Source organism: Spea bombifrons, chromosome 2 (assembly GCF_027358695.1).
Source record: "Spea bombifrons isolate aSpeBom1 chromosome 2, aSpeBom1.2.pri, whole genome shotgun sequence".
Lineage (NCBI taxonomy): Eukaryota > Metazoa > Chordata > Amphibia > Anura > Pelobatidae > Spea > Spea bombifrons.
The window spans coordinates 123,080,406-123,100,468 of NC_071088.1; the positions used below are offsets into that span (position 1 = coordinate 123,080,406).

At 41.1% G+C, this 20,063-nt stretch overlaps 1 protein-coding gene across 2 annotated transcripts in view; it reads right to left on the reverse strand.

The window, feature by feature from the left end:
• NBEA (neurobeachin) overlaps nt 1-20,063 on the reverse strand; it is a 241,553-nt gene that overhangs the window by 156,503 nt on the left and 64,987 nt on the right. For both annotated transcript variants that reach the window (XM_053456345.1, XM_053456346.1), the window contains exons 14-22: nt 17,956-18,035; nt 16,951-17,013; nt 15,572-15,669; nt 14,717-14,809; nt 13,630-13,738; nt 10,012-10,093; nt 9,121-9,244; nt 7,960-8,152; nt 4,336-5,358 (exon numbers count right to left, since the gene is read on the reverse strand). In XM_053456345.1, coding sequence (XP_053312320.1) covers nt 4,336-5,358; nt 7,960-8,152; nt 9,121-9,244; nt 10,012-10,093; nt 13,630-13,738; nt 14,717-14,809; nt 15,572-15,669; nt 16,951-17,013; nt 17,956-18,035 — 1,865 coding nt within the window. The remainder of the gene's footprint in view (nt 1-4,335; nt 5,359-7,959; nt 8,153-9,120; nt 9,245-10,011; nt 10,094-13,629; nt 13,739-14,716; nt 14,810-15,571; nt 15,670-16,950; nt 17,014-17,955; nt 18,036-20,063) is intronic.

Below are 20,063 nucleotides of genomic sequence, written 5' to 3' on the forward strand. Positions count from 1 at the left end.
ATATTGGCCCAAGAAAATGTAAGATCTCAGACTAAAGACCTGACCTGGACCAATATAGCTATAAACATTTTCCTTATTATGACAAGCGTGTAACATGTCACAAAGTAAACACGGCACACAGGGAATAGGGGCTGCACCGCAAGTACCACAAATATCATACTAAAAAATAAATGATTAATAAGAAGCCACATCAACATCACATGACTTTCTCCAAATAGGACCGGACAATGACATATACCATATTAGAGGGAAATTACGATGGGTGGGGTGCAGGCAATAAATGGGTTTAACTGAACCCCAACACTGGGTACCGGGGGCTCACGTTGCACATTTAAATGGTTGCCACTGCATAATAGGAAAGATGGGTTAAACAGCTCTGCTCTGGGAGAACAAACCTGGTATCTCAGTGAACAGAGACTGAATGGTGTGAACTACTAGAAATTAAAAAGTGTAGGCGAAGAAAATATGCAGCATGCAAGTATGTGGCAGCAGCAGGAAAACTGCCAGAGTGTTTAAGCGGACTGCTTTATAACTAACTGAGCCTGGAGAGCCAGGGAGAAGGGACTGCCGAGATAAACGCGGAGAGGAGGCGCCGGCAGAAGCCTCTTGTCCAAACTTCTAAGCTTCACGATAGCGGAGTTTAAGGCTCCTACAAACACGGACGTTAGACAGTCTGTTACTGCAGCTTAAAAGTCTATGTTCAGGAGGCCTAATGCTGCTCCCGTACCGTTTGACGGCAGACCCTGGAACGCTCTTTACGTGTCAAGGTCTTACAGACAAATTCCTGTAAGAGATTGCTCTAAATAACACATATTCATGTATATTCTACATCCAAAGAGGAGCACAGAACAAAATACTTGTTTGGGGATATTTTTACTTTTTGCAGAACTATCAAAACATAAAACACAAGTTACAGTCCTAGGGCAGCGATGTCAGGACTGGAAGGGCCACACTATGTTTTCAGGAAGGAGCCCTGCCAGCTAAACAGCTACTTCCATTCAGTATTTTGGGCATCTCATGCATCTATGAAGACAAGGACAGCAACTCAATGGGGTTGAGGCCACATGCAGCACAACAACCCCGTGCCACCAGCCATAGGGGCCACTGCTTCTCACCGCTCCTGTCTTGCCGTTACTCCCCTCGCTAAGGCGGGAAAGAGCACCTTTACCCCACGGGCTACTTAAACTAGTTGTGCTTACTATCTACTGTCCTCTTTATGATTTCAATCAGGTTTACACACAAGTGCACAAGCAGGAATAGGGTATTGTTCTATCCAGGTATATGAAACTCTAACCTCCAAAAATACAAAAGGTTTATTTGGAAGAAAGTCAAGGATTTGCTTGTCTGTTATGATGAAGGTTTAAGTCAGGTGTGAGAAAACATGCTTGCCTTTATTGACCCATCATAGAGACCCCAGTGCACTCTGTATTAGGATATTACAAACTACCATGCCCCAGAGCTTTACAAAGAAACAAGAGCCATCAACGAAAGCACTCGCTGGTTCTACCCTAGCTGAGGAAATGTAAACGGGTAGGTAGGGGCAGGAATAAAGCTATCCTGAATCTAAGATGAGACCAAGGACTGATTAAGGTTGGAGTCTTTATGTCAGGAAAACGGGCAGACTAGACGCGCCAAATTATCTGCCGTCAAGTTCGACATGGAATTGAACCAAGTGTTATGATGCTTCTGGACCCAGTATCAATCCAAACACAAGCATTATACACATGTCATTTCCAGAAACTTTCTATTCTTTTCTTTCAGTAAATTGTTGGCATGTGCGAGCATCTCACAGCTTTACAGGAACAGAACGGTGAGCATTTGAAACTGCGGGAAATACAAGTATATGTCAAGTGATTTCATTTCAACAACATGTTCTGGTCCTTCCTGCTTTAATTTCATACAATAAATAGAACACCTAAATAGGCTGTGGTGCCTAGCAATGCCTCCATATGTAATATATGGCATGTATCATAAGGTACAACAATCCTTTCTTCTGTATGTAAACAGGTACATAAGTCACACTAAAGTACGATGCCAATACAGATGCAAAATCACTTCTGTGCCCCGTCAATGGGCTTTCTGTGCAGTCACCCTGGTAAATGTGTTATAGATGGGACTGTTCTGTGTGCGTTACGTCCAATACATATATCACTGGGCGTTTTGATTGAGAAACTTAGAATTTGATGGCAGATACCATTCAGATTTAGAGACCGAAACCTTAATCAGCCCTTCATTCATGTTTAAATTCTCTCAGTTCATTAAGCTCTACTATTTCTGTTTTGTTCTAACATTTCTCCTCATTTGAAATAAGGACTTACTTTGTTAAACCCATTTAAGCATTTCTACCTATCTAAGGTTTCTATCACCTCTCCCCTCCCTCTTCATTCTTCCAAGAAATAAATATTGAGATCCCTGATCATTTTTTCCTGCAAATTATTCAGCATTGTCGTCGCCCACCTTTAAACGATCTCCAATGTCAGTATTGTTCTGGGGATGGGGTCTCTAGAACTGTACGCAATACTCACAGAGATCTGTAAAGTGGAGCCGCCGCCATCTTCCTGCTATTCATGCCTCCAACCATACAACCCAGCACCCCACGGCACTTTATTGCAGTGTATTGATTTAGCTTGGCCCTTGTATGAAATGTTGTCTGGCCCCCGTTGTAACTGTGGTAAAACGTAAAATACCCCTACACACAAACAGCTGCCATACTAGACGCAAGATGATTGCCAAACAAGAATAATTCATGTTATATCCGAGCATTTGGATTTGGCATTCTGAAAATCACGCATGAGAGAGGAGGTAGAACTGTATTTAGAGGTGACTCCGGGGTGACTAAAAGTAACTAATGCATTTAAAAGACTCACACTTCTGAATCAATAGGGCAGACTCGGATAACACGCCACATTCAATTTGTTGCCTAGCAACAAGCATCGCTCTTAAACCGCGTGAAAAGCAACAGGGGCTTGGAAATTCCGGCTCCGTGATGGACAAATTATATAAGTGCTACAGAGCACTAAAACATTATCCTTTTCATCATCTTACTATTTTGAACACTACTTGTCTAAAAAAAAATCTATATGATTAAGTGCATGTCCAGAACACTCCGCTCAGATGAAATCTGTCCTCCCCGGCAGAGGAAACTTTTCTAGTTTTTAAATGAAACGGCAGGGAATTAAAATTGTTCTTTAAAGCTATAACTGCGGGGCTATCCGAAACAGTATAATAAACAGTCTGTAACACCTAAACATCTAATGGCGGATGTCCGTCCTTATGTTACGGGACACCGCTTGGTGGGGGGGTGAATTAGTTAGAGAATTAGGAAATTACCCCATGATTTAACACATAGAAAAATCCGTAAAGGGACACTCCAGCCATTATATACCCTTTATATTTAATAGTGACATGGCCCCTTTAAATTCTGTTCAAATCCCCATGTACATGCGTAGAAAACTGCTCCCATTCATTCAATGGTCAATCCCTCACTTAAATGGTTTCAGGTCTCCATTTACTAATTAACTAAAAAAAGAATGATATTTAGAGTTGTTGGGAACCCTCCTGTAATAGTGGAATTAATCCCTCGCTCACTTTAACAATAAACAAAGGGGTTTAGTCAATCTCTTTTTATACAAAAAAGTAGCAATAATCAAATTAATCATCCCCTTTTACTCTTAGAAACTAGGATATAATTTCCGCCAATGCTAATCACATACACGTATTGACACACAGCCGTCTTGCCTTCCATTTTATACCACATCATGCAAGCAGGTCAGTGACATCCGATTGATTTTTATTATTACATGTACCCTTAACCTGTATTAAGTTCTCGAGAACATGCTACACATGTAAACAATGAACACGATAATCCTATATTCCATGCCAACGGTAACATGGTCATTAATCTTCTGGTTGGGCCTAATTCCCGTATTAGGTGGATAGATTTCATCCCATGGTTGGTCGAACCCAGTCCTACATTACAGTTATTTTTACAATAAAACAGATCGGCAGCTGTTAGCATTAGGGACAAGACTGTGCTATTTCCACGCCTCTTGGGACAAAAAGGTGCAGCGAGGGACTATCCTGCTACGGCTGGGTTTGTCTGTAAAGAGTAATCACGGGTTCCTGATGCCTGGAGCCATTTATACGAAGATAACCAGTGTAAGGAAGTGAGCCCGAGAGCCACGATGCAATTAACAACATTAACCTATTCCTCAGAGGTCCCGACTACATGAATGAAAACAAATAAAAAGGGAATTAAAAAATAAAAGTAAAACAATAATCAAAGAGAAAAGATTACTTCCAGCAGCGTATCATTTAGCAGACATGTAAACTCACTTGTGTTGTAGTAGCCGTAGTCTGGATCTTCTTGATCTCCTTTCCCAGTTCTCTGCCATCATCAGACCTCTCCGTGTCAGACACAGTGCTACTTGCATCCATATTTGCAATAGCTTTATTTCCGGAAGACTCTATTTCGAGAGTCGTGGTAGTCATCTGGGCATACTCTAGTCCTTTTGAAGAGGAGGCTAACTCCCTGTCAGAGATACCGCTCAGGCTATCAGCTGTCGTATGTATCTTGAAATCTTTTTCCCCCATTACACCAGATGCACAGGTGAGGTCCAAGCTCCCGGTCATGTGCGCAAGCAGACCAAGGTCATCATTAACACCGATGTGTACATGGGAATCCTGGACGTTTGCGATGGTAATGTGATTACCACCAGTCAGTTCGGGTAAAAGTTTGTCGTCTGAATGTGTCATCTTATCAAAAAGAAATGAGGTATTATTTGGTGTGGTTTGGTCTTTCTCATCAGCTAGTGTTATTAGAGGACCATCCTTCTCTTCATTTTCTTTGATAATTCCAACACTGTCATGAACATTGTTTTGGAGCTTTTCAACAGCCGCACTGTAGACATTATCCAACAATGACTCTACCTCAACAAGAGCGCCGTTTTCTCCGCTCACTAGCGTTTCAGGAGATAAGTCCAAGTCATCAAGCTTTACTTCTGTGGCTTCTACCTTTTCTGCCTTGATGTCAACCAGAAGGTCATGAACTTCTACGCGCACCCCTCCAGTCGGCCGATCTGAACTCGTCAGAGCATCATCAGATATTTTGGTGGCTATCAGCAAATCTCTAGTGTCTGCATTAACAGGATAATCCGTTTCACTTTCTGGACTCTGACTCTGTGACAGGTCTTCTATATCCCGGATTTCTAGACCCCCTTTAGCAGCGGCTGCCTGAGACGAAAGGCCTGATATAGTGCTAACATTACCTTTCTTCCCCTTCTTGATGTTTTCTTCTTCTTGTCTTTGATATTCCTCATACATTTTTGCCAAGTATTCCTTGTGCGCCTCATAAGTGACCTTGAAAAATGTAAACATAGTATGTTATGATAAACATCCGAGGACTGTTAAAGCCACCATACAATTGCAATGAATTAGCATATAACATTTCTGTAACAGCAAAACGGACTATGGCACTATTAAAACTACACTTATGGCTGATAAAGACAACACCTGGCGTAGCCGGAGAGACGTATTAAGCACACAATTCTATTTTCAGGTGCCATATAACAAAACATTTTTAAAGTAACAGTGACGGACAGACAGATGCAGTCAGCCAGACACACGATCCATTTGTTTTTGTAGTGATAAGAGGCAATTCGGTTCGCCCCACTTAAGAAAATGGGGATGATGATCAAAACACTCTAAATTATGGTCTCTATAAAGCGAAACAGAGATAATTACATGCTAAAAGCTGCTACCCAACTCTTGTCCAAAATTTGAAGGTATTATGTACTTAGAATTAATTCCTTCCTCGCTTTAATAACGGTATACTCGAGATGCCCGTTTTCTTTCCGAGGAAGGGGATAAACAAATTAAGAGAGTCATCCAGGCAATTATTGGTACACAAAGACACAGCCCGCTGAAAGCAAAGTCACCAGGATGCCATCAAACAAGATCTGAACTGAAAGATCTGTACAGGCAGACATCATTTTAGTGGCGCTAACAGAGATTCCACAAACCACTCCAACAAAATGAGCAAATTACTGTGTTTTTACCCATGTTTATGGTGAATAAAAGCAACTGACTTCCAGTAGAAGTGGCAGAGGAGGAAAACTAAGCAAATTGTTAATAGAACAGGTTGGCAGACTAGATGGACCTTCTACTAATGACAATATGCGCGTGTATCCAATATATATATATATAGAGAGAGAGAGAGATTATATAAAAGCTCAGGTCGGAATGTTTAAACGTTCCTAATACTGATCTGTACACATGCTGAGAACACTAGTAAAGTCTGGATCTAAGTCTCGTCAGTACTTTTATTTTTGTCCGTAGAGGAGGAGATAATCTGCGTGAACATCCGTTTCATTCACTTTCATTAGTATTGAGCACACTGTGGTGTAGCACCTTCTCGTTGATGGCTACCACTGACTCAGACAGGGCTACAGTTTGCACAAACAATTATTACATCTGAAATTATCAATAACAAAAATTATTGTGCTCCCCAATCCTCAAATATTAAGCCAGTATCACAACCTCATGCTGACGAGCCCCACAAAGGACGAAACAGCTGTCCATGAGTGGTGATCTGGCTACTGCACCTCTTCCCGAGTTTCGTCTAAAGGCTGTCCTGTACAGCGGGCAATCACTTTCAAGGGATCCATGTATAAAGTGGATATAGAGGCCAAATGTGATCATTGTTGACCTTATTTGCATGCACCTACCCAGAACCCCCTGTGGTTGTGGCAGCACCATGAGATTTCTGAGGGAAAAACATGCCTTCTGGCTTGCCTGGTGTTTGTAGATGAGTGTTTAATAACGCTTCTACTACCATCTGAAATTATCAGGAGAGATCCCTGGGGTTTATCCATTAAAGACATTTCAGCCTGCCTGATATTCTCAAGGGCAAATCCACGCAAGTTCCTCCTGAAAGAACGCATGAGCTTCTCCTACCACATGTTTCACGAATGGCGGCTGGGGTTTACCAAATATAACGTATAAAGAGTCGAACGTTGAGTGAATATACCCCTTTGTAAAGGGATCACAAATGAGGTAACCACTGGAATTTTGCATTACCCATGAAGGTCGCCATCTTATACACAGATGTAATGACCGCCATATTTGTTTTTGCCTGTTGATTTGTTCTCATTTGCAAGCGATATGCAGATAGGATAGGGGCATGCAGTGTCGATAGTGGGGAGGCACAATGTGCAGGGAGTACTTTAAGCCAATGTGCTCTACCAGCTGCTCTTGCAAATAAGTAGCACATGTTTGCCATCAGATAGGCACTGCGCATGCACGGCTGTATTTATAAGCAAAATGGCATAACACAAGGACATTGGTGATATTTTGTAGAATTGTACCAACCAACTTAGGGCAGACAGAAAGAAATTCCTAAAAAATCTAAAATACAAGCGCGTATGCATTTCTTATATTACCACTGACGTGACAGACGCGCTCCGAGAGAATAATAATAATTGCACAGATGGTGGGTGGCAAATTAATGACATATAACAGAAACATTACATATTTACGTGAGGCAGATAGCCAATGTGATAGGATTTGGTAACTGAGGAAAAGCATACCTTTGCCCTTTTAAAGGGGAAGTCCCAAAAAAGTGATTTTCACATTAATTATATAATCCAGCACTGTATACAGTAATGTATGTTATCATTGAGAAAAAGCTACTTAGTTAGTGTGTCCGACTGAGTGCTTAAGACTGAGCTATTCTATTGTTGGCTTATATGCAGTTGCCAACAAAAAATAAATACATTATGCAAAAACTACAACTGTATTAAAAACCGCTGATACAAATACCAAAAAGAATTATATGCGTTGCCCTTTAGACTAGTAGGTGACACACAGAATGCATATACCCTGCCTCCTCACATTACTCTTTCCACAAGATGGCACCAAATGGCTGGATTTTATTTATTTTTTTAAAAAAGCGTAAATTACCTTGGAATGAGCTATGGAGAGGGTGTCAACCCAGACTCTCCAGCCACCCCATTCATACTTTATCGCATGATACAGAAGTATTCGGAAAATGTTGTAGACCATCTCAGTGATCTTCTGTTCCTCAGAGTTCTTAGGGTTGATATACCCAAGAGAAAACATCCAGTCCTGCCACACAGAACACTGGAGAAGACATCTGACAAGCACAAGACATTTCAATTATTGACTGTATATTAAAGGAAGTAAAGTACATTGAAATGTAAATTAAAAGAGAACCCAATCTTGGGAAAAGCCCACAGTGAGTTTTTCTAGAACAGAAATAACTTGATCCCAGTAAGTAATATGCTAAGTGTTATATTGAACAGGGGGCATGCAAGCCATGGGGAGCAAAGTCAGGTGACCAAAGTGCCAATTAAACTCAAAGCGTAATGATTTATACAACCTTATGAAACTTGTTACACGCCATGCGTCTTCTTTATTGCTTTATATACAGCAGGTCAGGGGCTATGCTTACACGACATTCAAAGGCTTATGGCAGCATTACTAGCTGGAGAACTGTATTCATTTTTCTCTTTTTAAACCCAAATAATCCCATCTCTTGTGTAATGGGCTTACTGGTTTCAGAGAACCAGCTGGATAGAGGCTGGAGGAAGAAAAGGACTATACCCAAGCGTGTGGGTCTAATTGTCCCTAGCTTAAAATGACAAATGAGGGGAGGGGTGACGGTGAATGCCAGTCATTCGCTTGTGGTTTATTCGGTAAATATATTTTTCCTTTTGTGTAATATACACGGATTTTCCTGCGTTATTTCCCCTCTTTTGTAATTGAGTACTTTGTGGGGGAAAAAAAGGCAGTGAGTGTAAAATAACGTCTAAATTCAAGGAAGGTTTGATTGGAATTCTGTTCCGTAATCAGATGAAGACTAGTAGGTTTTAGCATATTACTATCACAGAGGGTTTAACATTCAGATTTTAAGTTTGAAACACAAAATACACTGAAAATAATAATTTATTAAGATGCTATAGATGAACATATTAATTATTAAGATGCTATCATGGGGGGGGGGGACACAAAATGTTCCTAGAAGAAAAACAAAGCTCAGAATATAATAATAATAATATACTATCCATATAAAAATTATAGATGGTGCAGTGTATTACTTACCGTCTATTCTCTCGGCTGTTACTGAAAAGTTTTATCATATCGGACAGAAACAGGCGCCGTACTTCCATTAATTCGGAACTTGGAGAGGAATTTTTAAGCAGAGTTGCAACGACCTTCAAAATCACTATAAAAAAAATAAAGGCATTTAATTAAAAAGACGTGCAAACAGAGCGAGAAAGATGGTATTTTAGAAACCAAAACAGCTGCTAATGAGTATCCAACTTTAATTATTCCACTAAAGATGCCGTTTCTGGTTTCCAGCTGCACAGAACTTATACTTACTTTGTAACTAAATGCATTAGAAATGCCATTCATACTATTCTTAAATGCCTAAACCATCCCCACAAATCATTAATAATGAAAATACTGCCTTATTCATATTTTTCAGGGAAAGCTTAATTTGTCATGTGGCACAAAAGCAGGTCCTAATAGGTTGTTGCCATAGAAACAGAAAAAGGTTCTTTTTATTTCATGAAGCCCGATTCTGATTAAAAAATAAAGAGACACAGGATGAGTATATTTGCATAACATGCAGCACTTTGTATCTAGAGGAACAGAGCAACTTGTTCTGGTTGCTTCTTTTGTGTCATTTTAACTTCTTGTAATTGGTAAGGGGCTCAGGAACAACAGGGGGCTTGATTATAGTAAATATTTTACTGCAATACGTAGACATTCAGCACTATGTTATATGACACAAAATACCCTTTAATGTAACAGATCCCGTTTAAAGTCAGGGCTGTGTTAACAGGTTTTTCCTTCATTGTGTGCGACGGGTTTACTAGATGCCCTAGCATGCAGAGGGATGTAGATCTGGCAAAGGGACAATATAGTCGTATGTCTCATCCCACGTGGTCACCATATGCCTTCTACCTGCAAACCTAGAATTCTTACTTGGATTCTGAATTTTCACCGTCGAGTCGGGCTCCGGGTGAGGTTTGTGAACAACCTGGGTACACACCTGCTCTGTTAAAATCTGGAACGCAAAAGAGAAATATTCCGGATTAGCAATTAGTTATTCCATGGTCATTGTCCGCTACACAGGGCCTTGTTAAACCAAAGGATCAGTGATTAATCCACATCCCACGGCATAAGTATATCTAACGCTTCATTCATTAAAGGGGGAGTTGCAGAATTCTCCTGCCTGTTGGCCAGTAGAAAGCACTCAATGTATGTCAAGGGGTTGCCCACAAATTGGCCTTATAGTACTCATGTCTCGAGTGCCCCCATTTTGCTTTTAGGATGCTTTAGGACAGGCATGTCCAAACTTTTTTTTCGAAGAGTGCCAGATTTGATGAAGTGAACATGTGCGAGGGCCGACCATTTTGCCTGACATTCTTTGAACCATTAAAATGAAATGCAAATTAACTATTTTATGCAGGTGTTAAATCACTCTGCCTTTAATATCAAAAAAACAGATCTATATTTGGGCAACTTATCTGGGGGGCCTTATCAGTCCGGAACGCGGGCTGCAATTGGCCCTCGGCCTAAAGCAGGCATGTCCAACTCGCCACCCATTTACTGGTAATCCAGCCAGAAGAATGGTAATCCTTCTAAAGAATTTAAGGGATGGCGCAGATGAATACTGCAGATCTGTGTACAATGTTGGGCAGTTTGTGTGTCTATCCCTTTTAGTTGTGTGGAAGGATGTGTATCTCCCTTGCCATGCGCTATTCACCGTTCTGTGATAACTCTTTTGGTCCCAAGTAGAAGTAATAAATCCATATACACCGAGTAACCCCCAACTGGCTTAAAGGTACTTCCCAGCCAATAACTCCAGCTCCGCACATTTGGGGCTGGAATTTGGAATGGGATTCCTTAAGATCACAAAATGAATGCGCCTTCGTCAATAATGCATGTCATTTGCCCCTGTCTGTATTTGCAGATACCAACAGCGGGGATTAGTGAACGGTGCATCTGTCACTTCTCAGCTGCTGGGGGGGGGATAATGCTGAGGCACTGGCAGTGAACCCCCCCCCCGTAGCTCTCTGTTGGAATGCGGTCCCATAGTGACTCAAAGCGGGTGCTTTTTAATCATCATTTAACGGAAGCTAGGAATATTTTCATTGCATACTTTAGAAAAGTGGAACGGAAGTTAGCTTCAAGTAACGCCAGCGCAGGTATGAATTAGCATAAGATGAAGGATTTGTTTGTCTTCATCTGGATCAATGGGAAATGACAGGCCTTTCTCAGTGTGGTGTTGTACTAAAAACTTTGTGTGCAAAGAACGCTAGGAATGAAATAAAAGCCAGCAAACCACAGCCAAGGTTTACCTCCAGGCGTGGCAAACGGCCACATGGACACTTAGGGGCTTCGTCTAGGGGGCCGGAATCTAACAGAATTCCTTTATGTCATCTATCGCTAGAATAACATCTACAAGTATACGGTCTCTTATTTCCAGAATTTTCCTACACACATTCTGGGGCTCTAAAACACCATGATAATACACAATCTGTAGACATTCTAGAAAAAAGGGACACCAAGAGACATTTGGGTCTCAAAACCTACAAGCCGAATAAACCTGTTCACTTTTACCGGATACAAAACCTGGCATTGGCGTTAAAAAGATGCCTTTCATTCTATAACACTAATGCCTCACAGAGAAAACTTGTGAAGCCTCAAAGACGAGGTTATTTCTGATGAATAATATGCAGCTTAGGAGAACACAAGCCGTACAAGAGCCCTGACACAGCAGTTATTATATTATCTTCTAATACATAGCATTCTGACATAGCGGGGGAAGGGCACTTTTTTTTGGGGGGGTTGTCTTTTACAACAGGGAAAAAATATGGTCATCTTATGTTGGCCAACAAACCTCATTACATTCAACTAACCCGAGGCTGACTAAAGGCCGCTGTATTTGTTCACAGATTCATCTTGGTTTTGGACCAATGCCACAAGGCTTTTCCAACTAGTACACAAGAACTTGTTACACAGTGTCATACAAGCATTAGTAGAGCTGGGCAGCATACAGAACGTTTGGGGTTGGACAGTATTAACGGTTGGACCTCATCCGACCCTTAGGATTGCTACTGCAGAGCAATCCAAAAGAATTCCCTCAATGTCCAACTATCATCTACACGATTGTTTAGGATCTTGAGCATGTGGCACCTTACTTTACACTGGCGGGTACATTCAAAGAACGCCTTATGCTTCTCTGACATTAAGAAGCTCTTCTCTAGAGAACATGTCCCCACAGAGCCACTAACACAGCGAGTATTCAGGAGACAATCAATGCTATTAATGCTATGTAAAGAACAACTGATTTGATGTATATATGCTTACACCTAGAGACCCGAACCTCTCTCTTCAGCCTTTTGCACAGAACCAGCTTTGAAAGCCTTATTTCCATTATAAGAGGTTCGATGCTGGACTTCCCCCTATAGGACTCTGAACGTTACCGATACCGGACAACCTCTAGCAAGCGATGGACATACAATGATATATGTTAGCACTTAATACATCATCTAGAACGGTTTACTCCAGCAGGTTACATACATGCATATGCTTTTCATAGGTGTAAAAAGCTATGCGAGGGGGATCTGGAAAGCCGTTTGATACAAAAGATCATCCTCAAAAGGCAAAGAAAACATTCATTTTTTCCCAGAGACGCTGAATGCTAGCTCAGCACTTTCTCTTGCTGCTTTTCTATCGGTTTCATTTGCACAGGGTGAGCTACGCTGATGGGATTATTGAGTTTATTCTCCCAGATTCCTCACCATATCTGCCCCAAACAAAAATTTGATCCCTTGCACTTTTTGACTGAACCAACCTCTTTGTACCATAAACGTGGACTACAGCGAGGAGACGTGCAGGGTTGGGTGGAATATCATGTATTCAGCCCCCATAAAATTACCTATGACAGTGTTATTTTTTAACCTGCACTTTATTGTAAACTTAAAACGAAAACTCAAGGTATTTGAAGTTGATCTAAATACACAGTGTCAGAGAATGAAAGTAATTCCAAACCACAGACAGAAAATACATTTTATAACCCAACAACTAAATTTGCTTCAGTCTGGGATCGGCGTGAAATAACAGCAAGCTCACCAAAGAAACCTGAACAACGAAAGGCAGACGACGCATGATCGGAGCCAAAGTGAACACAAGCAATCAAAACCCATGTAATGTATTGTTTACAACAGGGCTGTATCCTCTGTATCCTGTATCTTACTTTCCAATGGATCATTAAAATGAGTTTCTGTATCATGTGATGCACTCGGATGCCAGATGTAATATTAACGTATGGAATATCCATCTGCTACAGACTAATGTTTTTATTTGGGGGAAAGAGGGTTGAGCCTAAGAACGCATCATGATGACCTCCAGATCTGCAATATCCTTTTCACAGAGCAGTCTGCACCTGTTTTCTAGACTCCCCTAAGTCATGGCAAATGTTTGGCACCAGATGGCTATCACTGTATAAATATAGACCTCAAGTCGTGTCCTCGGACACACGCATTGGAAAGCCACGTGACTTCCATATGTCAGACCTGTATCCAGTTTCAGTACCTCGTAGAGCGTGTTATACGTTGTAACCGACACGGTATTCGTATGTAGCATCAACCTCTCTCCGAGCAGAGTGAAGAGGCTGTGGGTATGCATGATCTCAACTTTCCTCCTGCAAGAACGGGAAGAATGTTAGCCCAGAAAAACAGAGGACTGTTATTACAGGAACAGCTGTACCCAACAACGGAAAATATGGAGCACTTAAACATATAAATGTATCAATATCTCAACAATAGCATCCAAATAGTGGATATTATATAAGTGACAAGAGAAAGAGCCGTGTGATACGTTACTATAACATGGTTAGTGTAAACCACTACAGTGCATCTCGGATGTGTGGACACCATGTTGACGCATGGACAGTTTTGCTGACTCTATTGAATCTATAGGTCTATTCACTTAAGTTTATTTTCAATTGAAAATGTTTCAAAAACTCAGGCAGAAGCACAAATTCTGGACTTCGAGACATAAATATGCAGCAAATGTGAATCCTGGCATGTAGAGCCCCAGAGAAATTACATACTGCAGATAACCGCGGAGTCAGGGTGGTTATTTATATACAGCAGAGGCATTTGTCTTCCTTACCGTAAGCAGACTGAATCTGTGGCTTACGGCCATTCCCAGATTTACACGCTTGGGTCAGGGGTATATGTGTTACATATATGTATATGTGTTACAAGTAGCAGACACGTGCAAATTTGGTAGAGCATGTATCGAAGTGTAAGGAGTCACACAGTGCCGTACTGTGTTTCCTGATCAGCTCGTAAAATATGAATTGATTTATATAGTGCTTTCATATTCTACGGTTCTATAAAAAGGGTAAACAGGACACACGTTCTATATCACATAACAATTTGGACTCAAACAAGCTTACGACATTATGTGTATGTACATATATATTGTTTGCACAGGCTAGAAGTGGGATTCAATTAAACCATAATCTGCACCACAATGAGATCTGGAATGTAACATTGTAACTATATATGTAGTATGTAGTGTTTGATAGTATTTTCAGAGAATTGGGTACAAACAGAAAACATGTAACATTATGTGTGCAATGCTGAGTCTGCATCATTTTAATGAAACTTACTTGTGACCCAAATGTTTTAGGAAATAGCCCAGGACCTTCAGTGCTTGAACACGGATACTTTCACTTTTAGACGCCAGTAACTTGTAGATAACCCTGAAGAGACAACAAAAGTTGATCAAGCTACAACTGTATCACGGGAATCCATAAAGGGAGACCTCTGGCTCTCCAAAATCAAGCAACATCTTCCTACACGGCCCAAATAATAGCTTTTATTTGTGTTTTAAAATAAGAAAAGGTGAAATGTACATAGTTCTTGAATACAAAAGCTATTGAATACATGTAAACATGCATAGGGATTGGCATATGGCTATCCTGACCCTAAAGACAAGACTGAGGACAGACCAAGTCTGCCATTGAATTCCATGAATAGCTGATGTAGTTTATTTTTCTCATATCTCTTGCATACTCTTAGGAACACTTCATACATCATATCGCCAAAATCCATATTTACTCCATGTATGATCTGTATACCAACTCATTCTTTGTACCCTATAATAAGAATCTGAACGTTTTGTCGTTTTCTTATCTCTCCGTGTATGCTGCTCCCAGGAAGACACGACACGACAAATTCAAAGACTAAATCTTTAGTGTTAACTTATACTAAAGACAATATCAAAATTCAACCTCTGTCGTTGCTGTATTTTATAGGTCAGTAAATATGATCAACTGGTTTTAGATCTGGCAGCTAGTATGAGCAGCCATCCTGAATAGATGTGAAAGGGATGTGTCTGGTTCTTCCCTAGTGGAAGGGATTATTAGTTATGCAGGTTCTTCCCCAAGAGAAGTGCACACATTTACCGATGCTAAAACATGCACCGGATTGCGTTTATATTCAGGATATTTTAGACGTCTCACCGTATTCCATTTCTCTGATCGAATGCAGGTATCATTGAAGCGGGATGTTCGGACATTAGCGCCACCAACAGCTGCAGGACATCATGGATATTCTCATCCTGTAAATCACAGAAAGCCAGTCTCCATTACATGCACCCTATTTACAAACGGGGCTTCCTAGTGTTTACTCGGCACAACCTCTCACTAACACAACAAACACTATTCCATTGTGTGTTTTATAGACTACATTTACAGCTGTGCTCTTCCTGCATATTATATAGCAGCATTTTATAAACTCATATATACCCATAAAGGACTCAAATGGCATTTGTATTTCGCTGGCAGCTTAAAAAACATTAGTAATTTGTTTTTTTTTTAAAAATGAAACTATAAAATAAAGAAAGTCAATAAAACTGATAAAAGAGGGGCTTCTGAATAAAACATAAAAATATTCCCTGCTCTGGGTTTTAATTGTTCTAAATTAGCTATGAGGTCTCTTAACACCTTAGGAGATAATAAAATGATATTGGTATGACTATAACAGAAAAATGTACAACCCGGTCAGAGCCGATGTAATTATCGCTGTAATGGATTCTAGCCGGTCAGAGAGCACGTCCCAGCTCACCGATACACGACGTGCGAAGCGCCAGCACTTACCCGTCACTAGTATTACCGCTAGCGAGCTTGCACGTCGACTGCATTTGCTCCAATTACGTTTCAAACGGACTGACTTACTAACCATCTCGGGGAAAATATTGACTTTATTGGGAGTATGTGGTTAATCATGAATAACTAAATACTCAGCCATAGCACAAGCTAGTTGTAGCGAGACAAAATCAATGTTAGCTGAGATTATTATTACTTTTATCTTTTATTTATATAGCGACAACAATCTACGCAGCGCTTAACACAATACATATATTCAAGGGGTATGACAAGACGAGAATTGACAGACTAAGAAGATCTCGTGGGGTTTCACAAATGTTTATTGCTTTTTCTAGAGAACGCTGTTTTTGGTTTGCCTTGGGCTCTTGGTTGGCGCTTCAAACTTCCAAGCAGAAAGTAGTGCAGGATCTACCATCGCTATGGGCTTTTCAATTTCTGTTTGCTTTTATTCTGGGTAATATGAGGACGAAGAAGCTCTCCCACATTGATTGCTTTACAGCGTGCTGCAAATTCTCCCAGCTACATACGGTCTCCGGGTAAGGAAACTCTAGCGGAGGCTACCTGCGAGTTACCTGCACAATCTGCCTCTTATTAAACGTTCCCCATGGTGGACGTTCTCAAGCAAATGCCGTGTGAAAACACTGTTTTATTCCAAAATACAGAGCTTTCCGTTCTGCTGCTAACAGCCTCCATTTTAATATTTTCAGAAAAAATAAAATGAAGAACAGCCATACCTCATGCATGGTTAGCAAGTAGTTCAATATGCTCTGGAGCTCATCCTCTTTGACACCTCGGTCCTGGCACAACAAACAGATGTATACATTTTAGGAAAAATACATATAAAATAATGTATATTTCTTACTATACCACCTGCTCCATAATATTTAACAGACATCACAACATGACATAATCCAGATGTCGCCTTCAGGATAATAAACATTCTGCACTCTAGGTAATGGCTCTTCTGTATATTTCTCTGGTTAGGGCTCTAGATCAGAGGTGTCGGCCATATTGGTCCTACAGATCCCCATAATGATCTGCTCTCCAGATGCTGATCTGGCCAAGCATTTAGGAGTTATAGCTCAGAAACCGCGTTCTAGAACGCCGTAGCTTTACATTTCGGTGCTGTCCATCTGAACGCGCGGCTCCTGTTCCAGCGGCAGGCAGCTCCCAGGCTTGTAAACAAAGCCGTCAAAATTAGGAAAATATTTCAAAGGGGAATATTGATTGCATTTAAATTAGGCGGCTAGCGCTCTGAAATAAATCTGCTTTGGTGGTTTATTGCATTGCTTTACTGAAAATTGCATGAATAAAAATCGGACTCGCCCAGACTGTGATATACGCCATATTAAAACACAAATACTAAAAAAAAATTGTTTTAATTTGAACGGACACAAAATCGAGGGCGGGCTACAAAGAATATTAATGTTCACGTTTAAAACAATGTTTTCCTAGGAGAGAAAACAGCCTCTCTCTCACCTGTAAAAGAAGGTAGCATTCAATAAATGAAGGTAAACCTCCTTTTTAACTGTATTTTTATAAGATGGCGTAAACATTCATTATCATGAATTATCCGGGGTAAGAATAGCCAGAAAGGTCTGTTGCTGTCACAGACCGGTACATGTCAGCCGCTGAAGTCATCAGTCTGTCACACAGGAACATTCATACATTTTTATTGCCATCATTATTTCATTAAGGGGATTTCGCCAACGTGGTTTTTCCAGGAAGAAGCGATTTACCTTAAGAATCAGTTGCTTCAGAAATAGCAGCATAAACGCTCGTAATGAAATTATTTCCTTCTGAGAGGGACGGGATCCATCTGGAAAGAAATGAATGTGATTTTTAATGCTTCGGCAAAGCGATTATGGGAACATGCAGCGTAAACACGTATCCTAATAATAAAGGACCTTTTTATTACGCCGTTGCTCATTGTGTACGGCATCTCAGAATGACATAGTCAGGCTTTTTAAAACACTGTACACGCTCAGCAATACTTTGTGATGGCGGCGCACTTCCTTGTAGGCGGGTTGCCCATTACCACAGTGACATGAATACAAAACATGTTAGTTATCCATTGTTTTCCTTCATGGAGTAATATTTAGGTTATAGAACGTTCTACTGGTCAGTGATGTTAGGAGCTGACGCTGGACCATACATTTAGCAGGGAAGCCAAGAAGATCAACAAAGAAATACCGTATTCCAGACCAACAAGACGCTACTTGAATGAGTTAAAATCGTTAATGTGTTTACGTGTACACGTGTAGGTGTTTTTGCACATAAATGTATGGCTCCCAAAGACACTCTTCCCAAGAGTGCTGGTTTTTGCCCGAAAGCCCCGGTAGCTCCCCTACTGCTCGGCTTATGCAGGCGGCGGGGATCAGGGGCCAGTTGGAGAGATCCTCAAAGCCCCCGTGACTGTCCGAGGGAGATGTAGAAGCAATGGAGACCTATGCTTCCATTCTAGCTCCCTGGCCACCTCTCAACACTCCTTAGGTGGCTCTTCCTGTAAGGTGGGCAATCACTCCCCACCGGCACGCACATTACTCTGCCACTTGCCGTAATCCCCTATACACAGATTTCTGGGTTTGAGGGGCGCGATTCTGTTATTCTGCACCCTTGCAGCTGTGCACCGGGAGCAAACTTTCAGACACATTAGTGGGTTCAGGATCACATCCAGCTGTGACCGTTCCATGCCACCGGCACGCTAGCCACAACACCAGATCACACAATTTATTAAAATTTCTCTTAAACAACCGGTTATGTCAAGTGAAAATCAAAATGACAGATGCTTTAATGTGGAGCCACCTGAAATGTCACGCACTATAGCAGAAGCCTGGGAATAAAACATTCCACTAACGTATCTTCCATTTCCATCAAATATATCTCACTATATCATTAACATAAGATTCTTGGCCAGGGGTCACTTCTCTAGCTGGTGATTAAACGCCCAGCCTGGGAGCGGCTGATGTTAACAGGTAGATCGGTGTCACAACAATATACACCAGTAGATGTGTGTCATGTCATGGTATAGAAACAATCATTAGGAATGGGGCTTTTCGGAATGCATGGACCTCTCCCACTTATTAAATAAATCCAAAGGTACACGGAGAATGCGTTCTGTTTGCTGAAGAATCAGATTGACAGATTGTGGTGCAGGCTGCGTGTATCAGTGATTATTCTTCATTATGTGCGTATGGAGGCTGCTGGCTGCTTCCACATTCACAACACTGCTGATATTTGACTTTATTTCACGCTGATGGGTTTTGTACAATTGGTTCCATCACCTCCTCTGGAGAGCAGAATGCGATCATACACCGTGCTCCAATCTGTTTTGGGATGACTAAAAGGGGAACTTTCTATGATCCTATTCTGTAAAGCTAAACCATGGCTGTATTTTCATTTAAGGAAACTATGGTGTTTCATACATAACGACCTCTGCTTTCTGCTGATTGCCCTCACCTCCCATTAAATATCTTTATAATCTGAAAAGGGGGGGGTGTGAACACAGAAAATAGAGCCAGGCTTTACAAATAGATTTCTGCGGATCCCCCCATATACATTCCCCATACCATCAAGCTCAGCCAAACACATCTCTCTTCACCAGTGAACGCTACCTGCGATGGTCTAATGTGCAGAAAGTGTTCCCATGACTTCAATCAGAGAGCTTTCCTGCCACTGATTCGCCGCTTCAAGTAGCCAATCAGTGGCAAGAACCATCAGACCACAGAGGAGGAGGAGGACAGCTGCAGCTACCACACCAAGTGCCCCCCCATTCTGAATGCATGCATATGAAGAGTATTTTAAGAGGTATTCTTTAGAGGGGGTGTCGGGGACATTAAACTGCCTT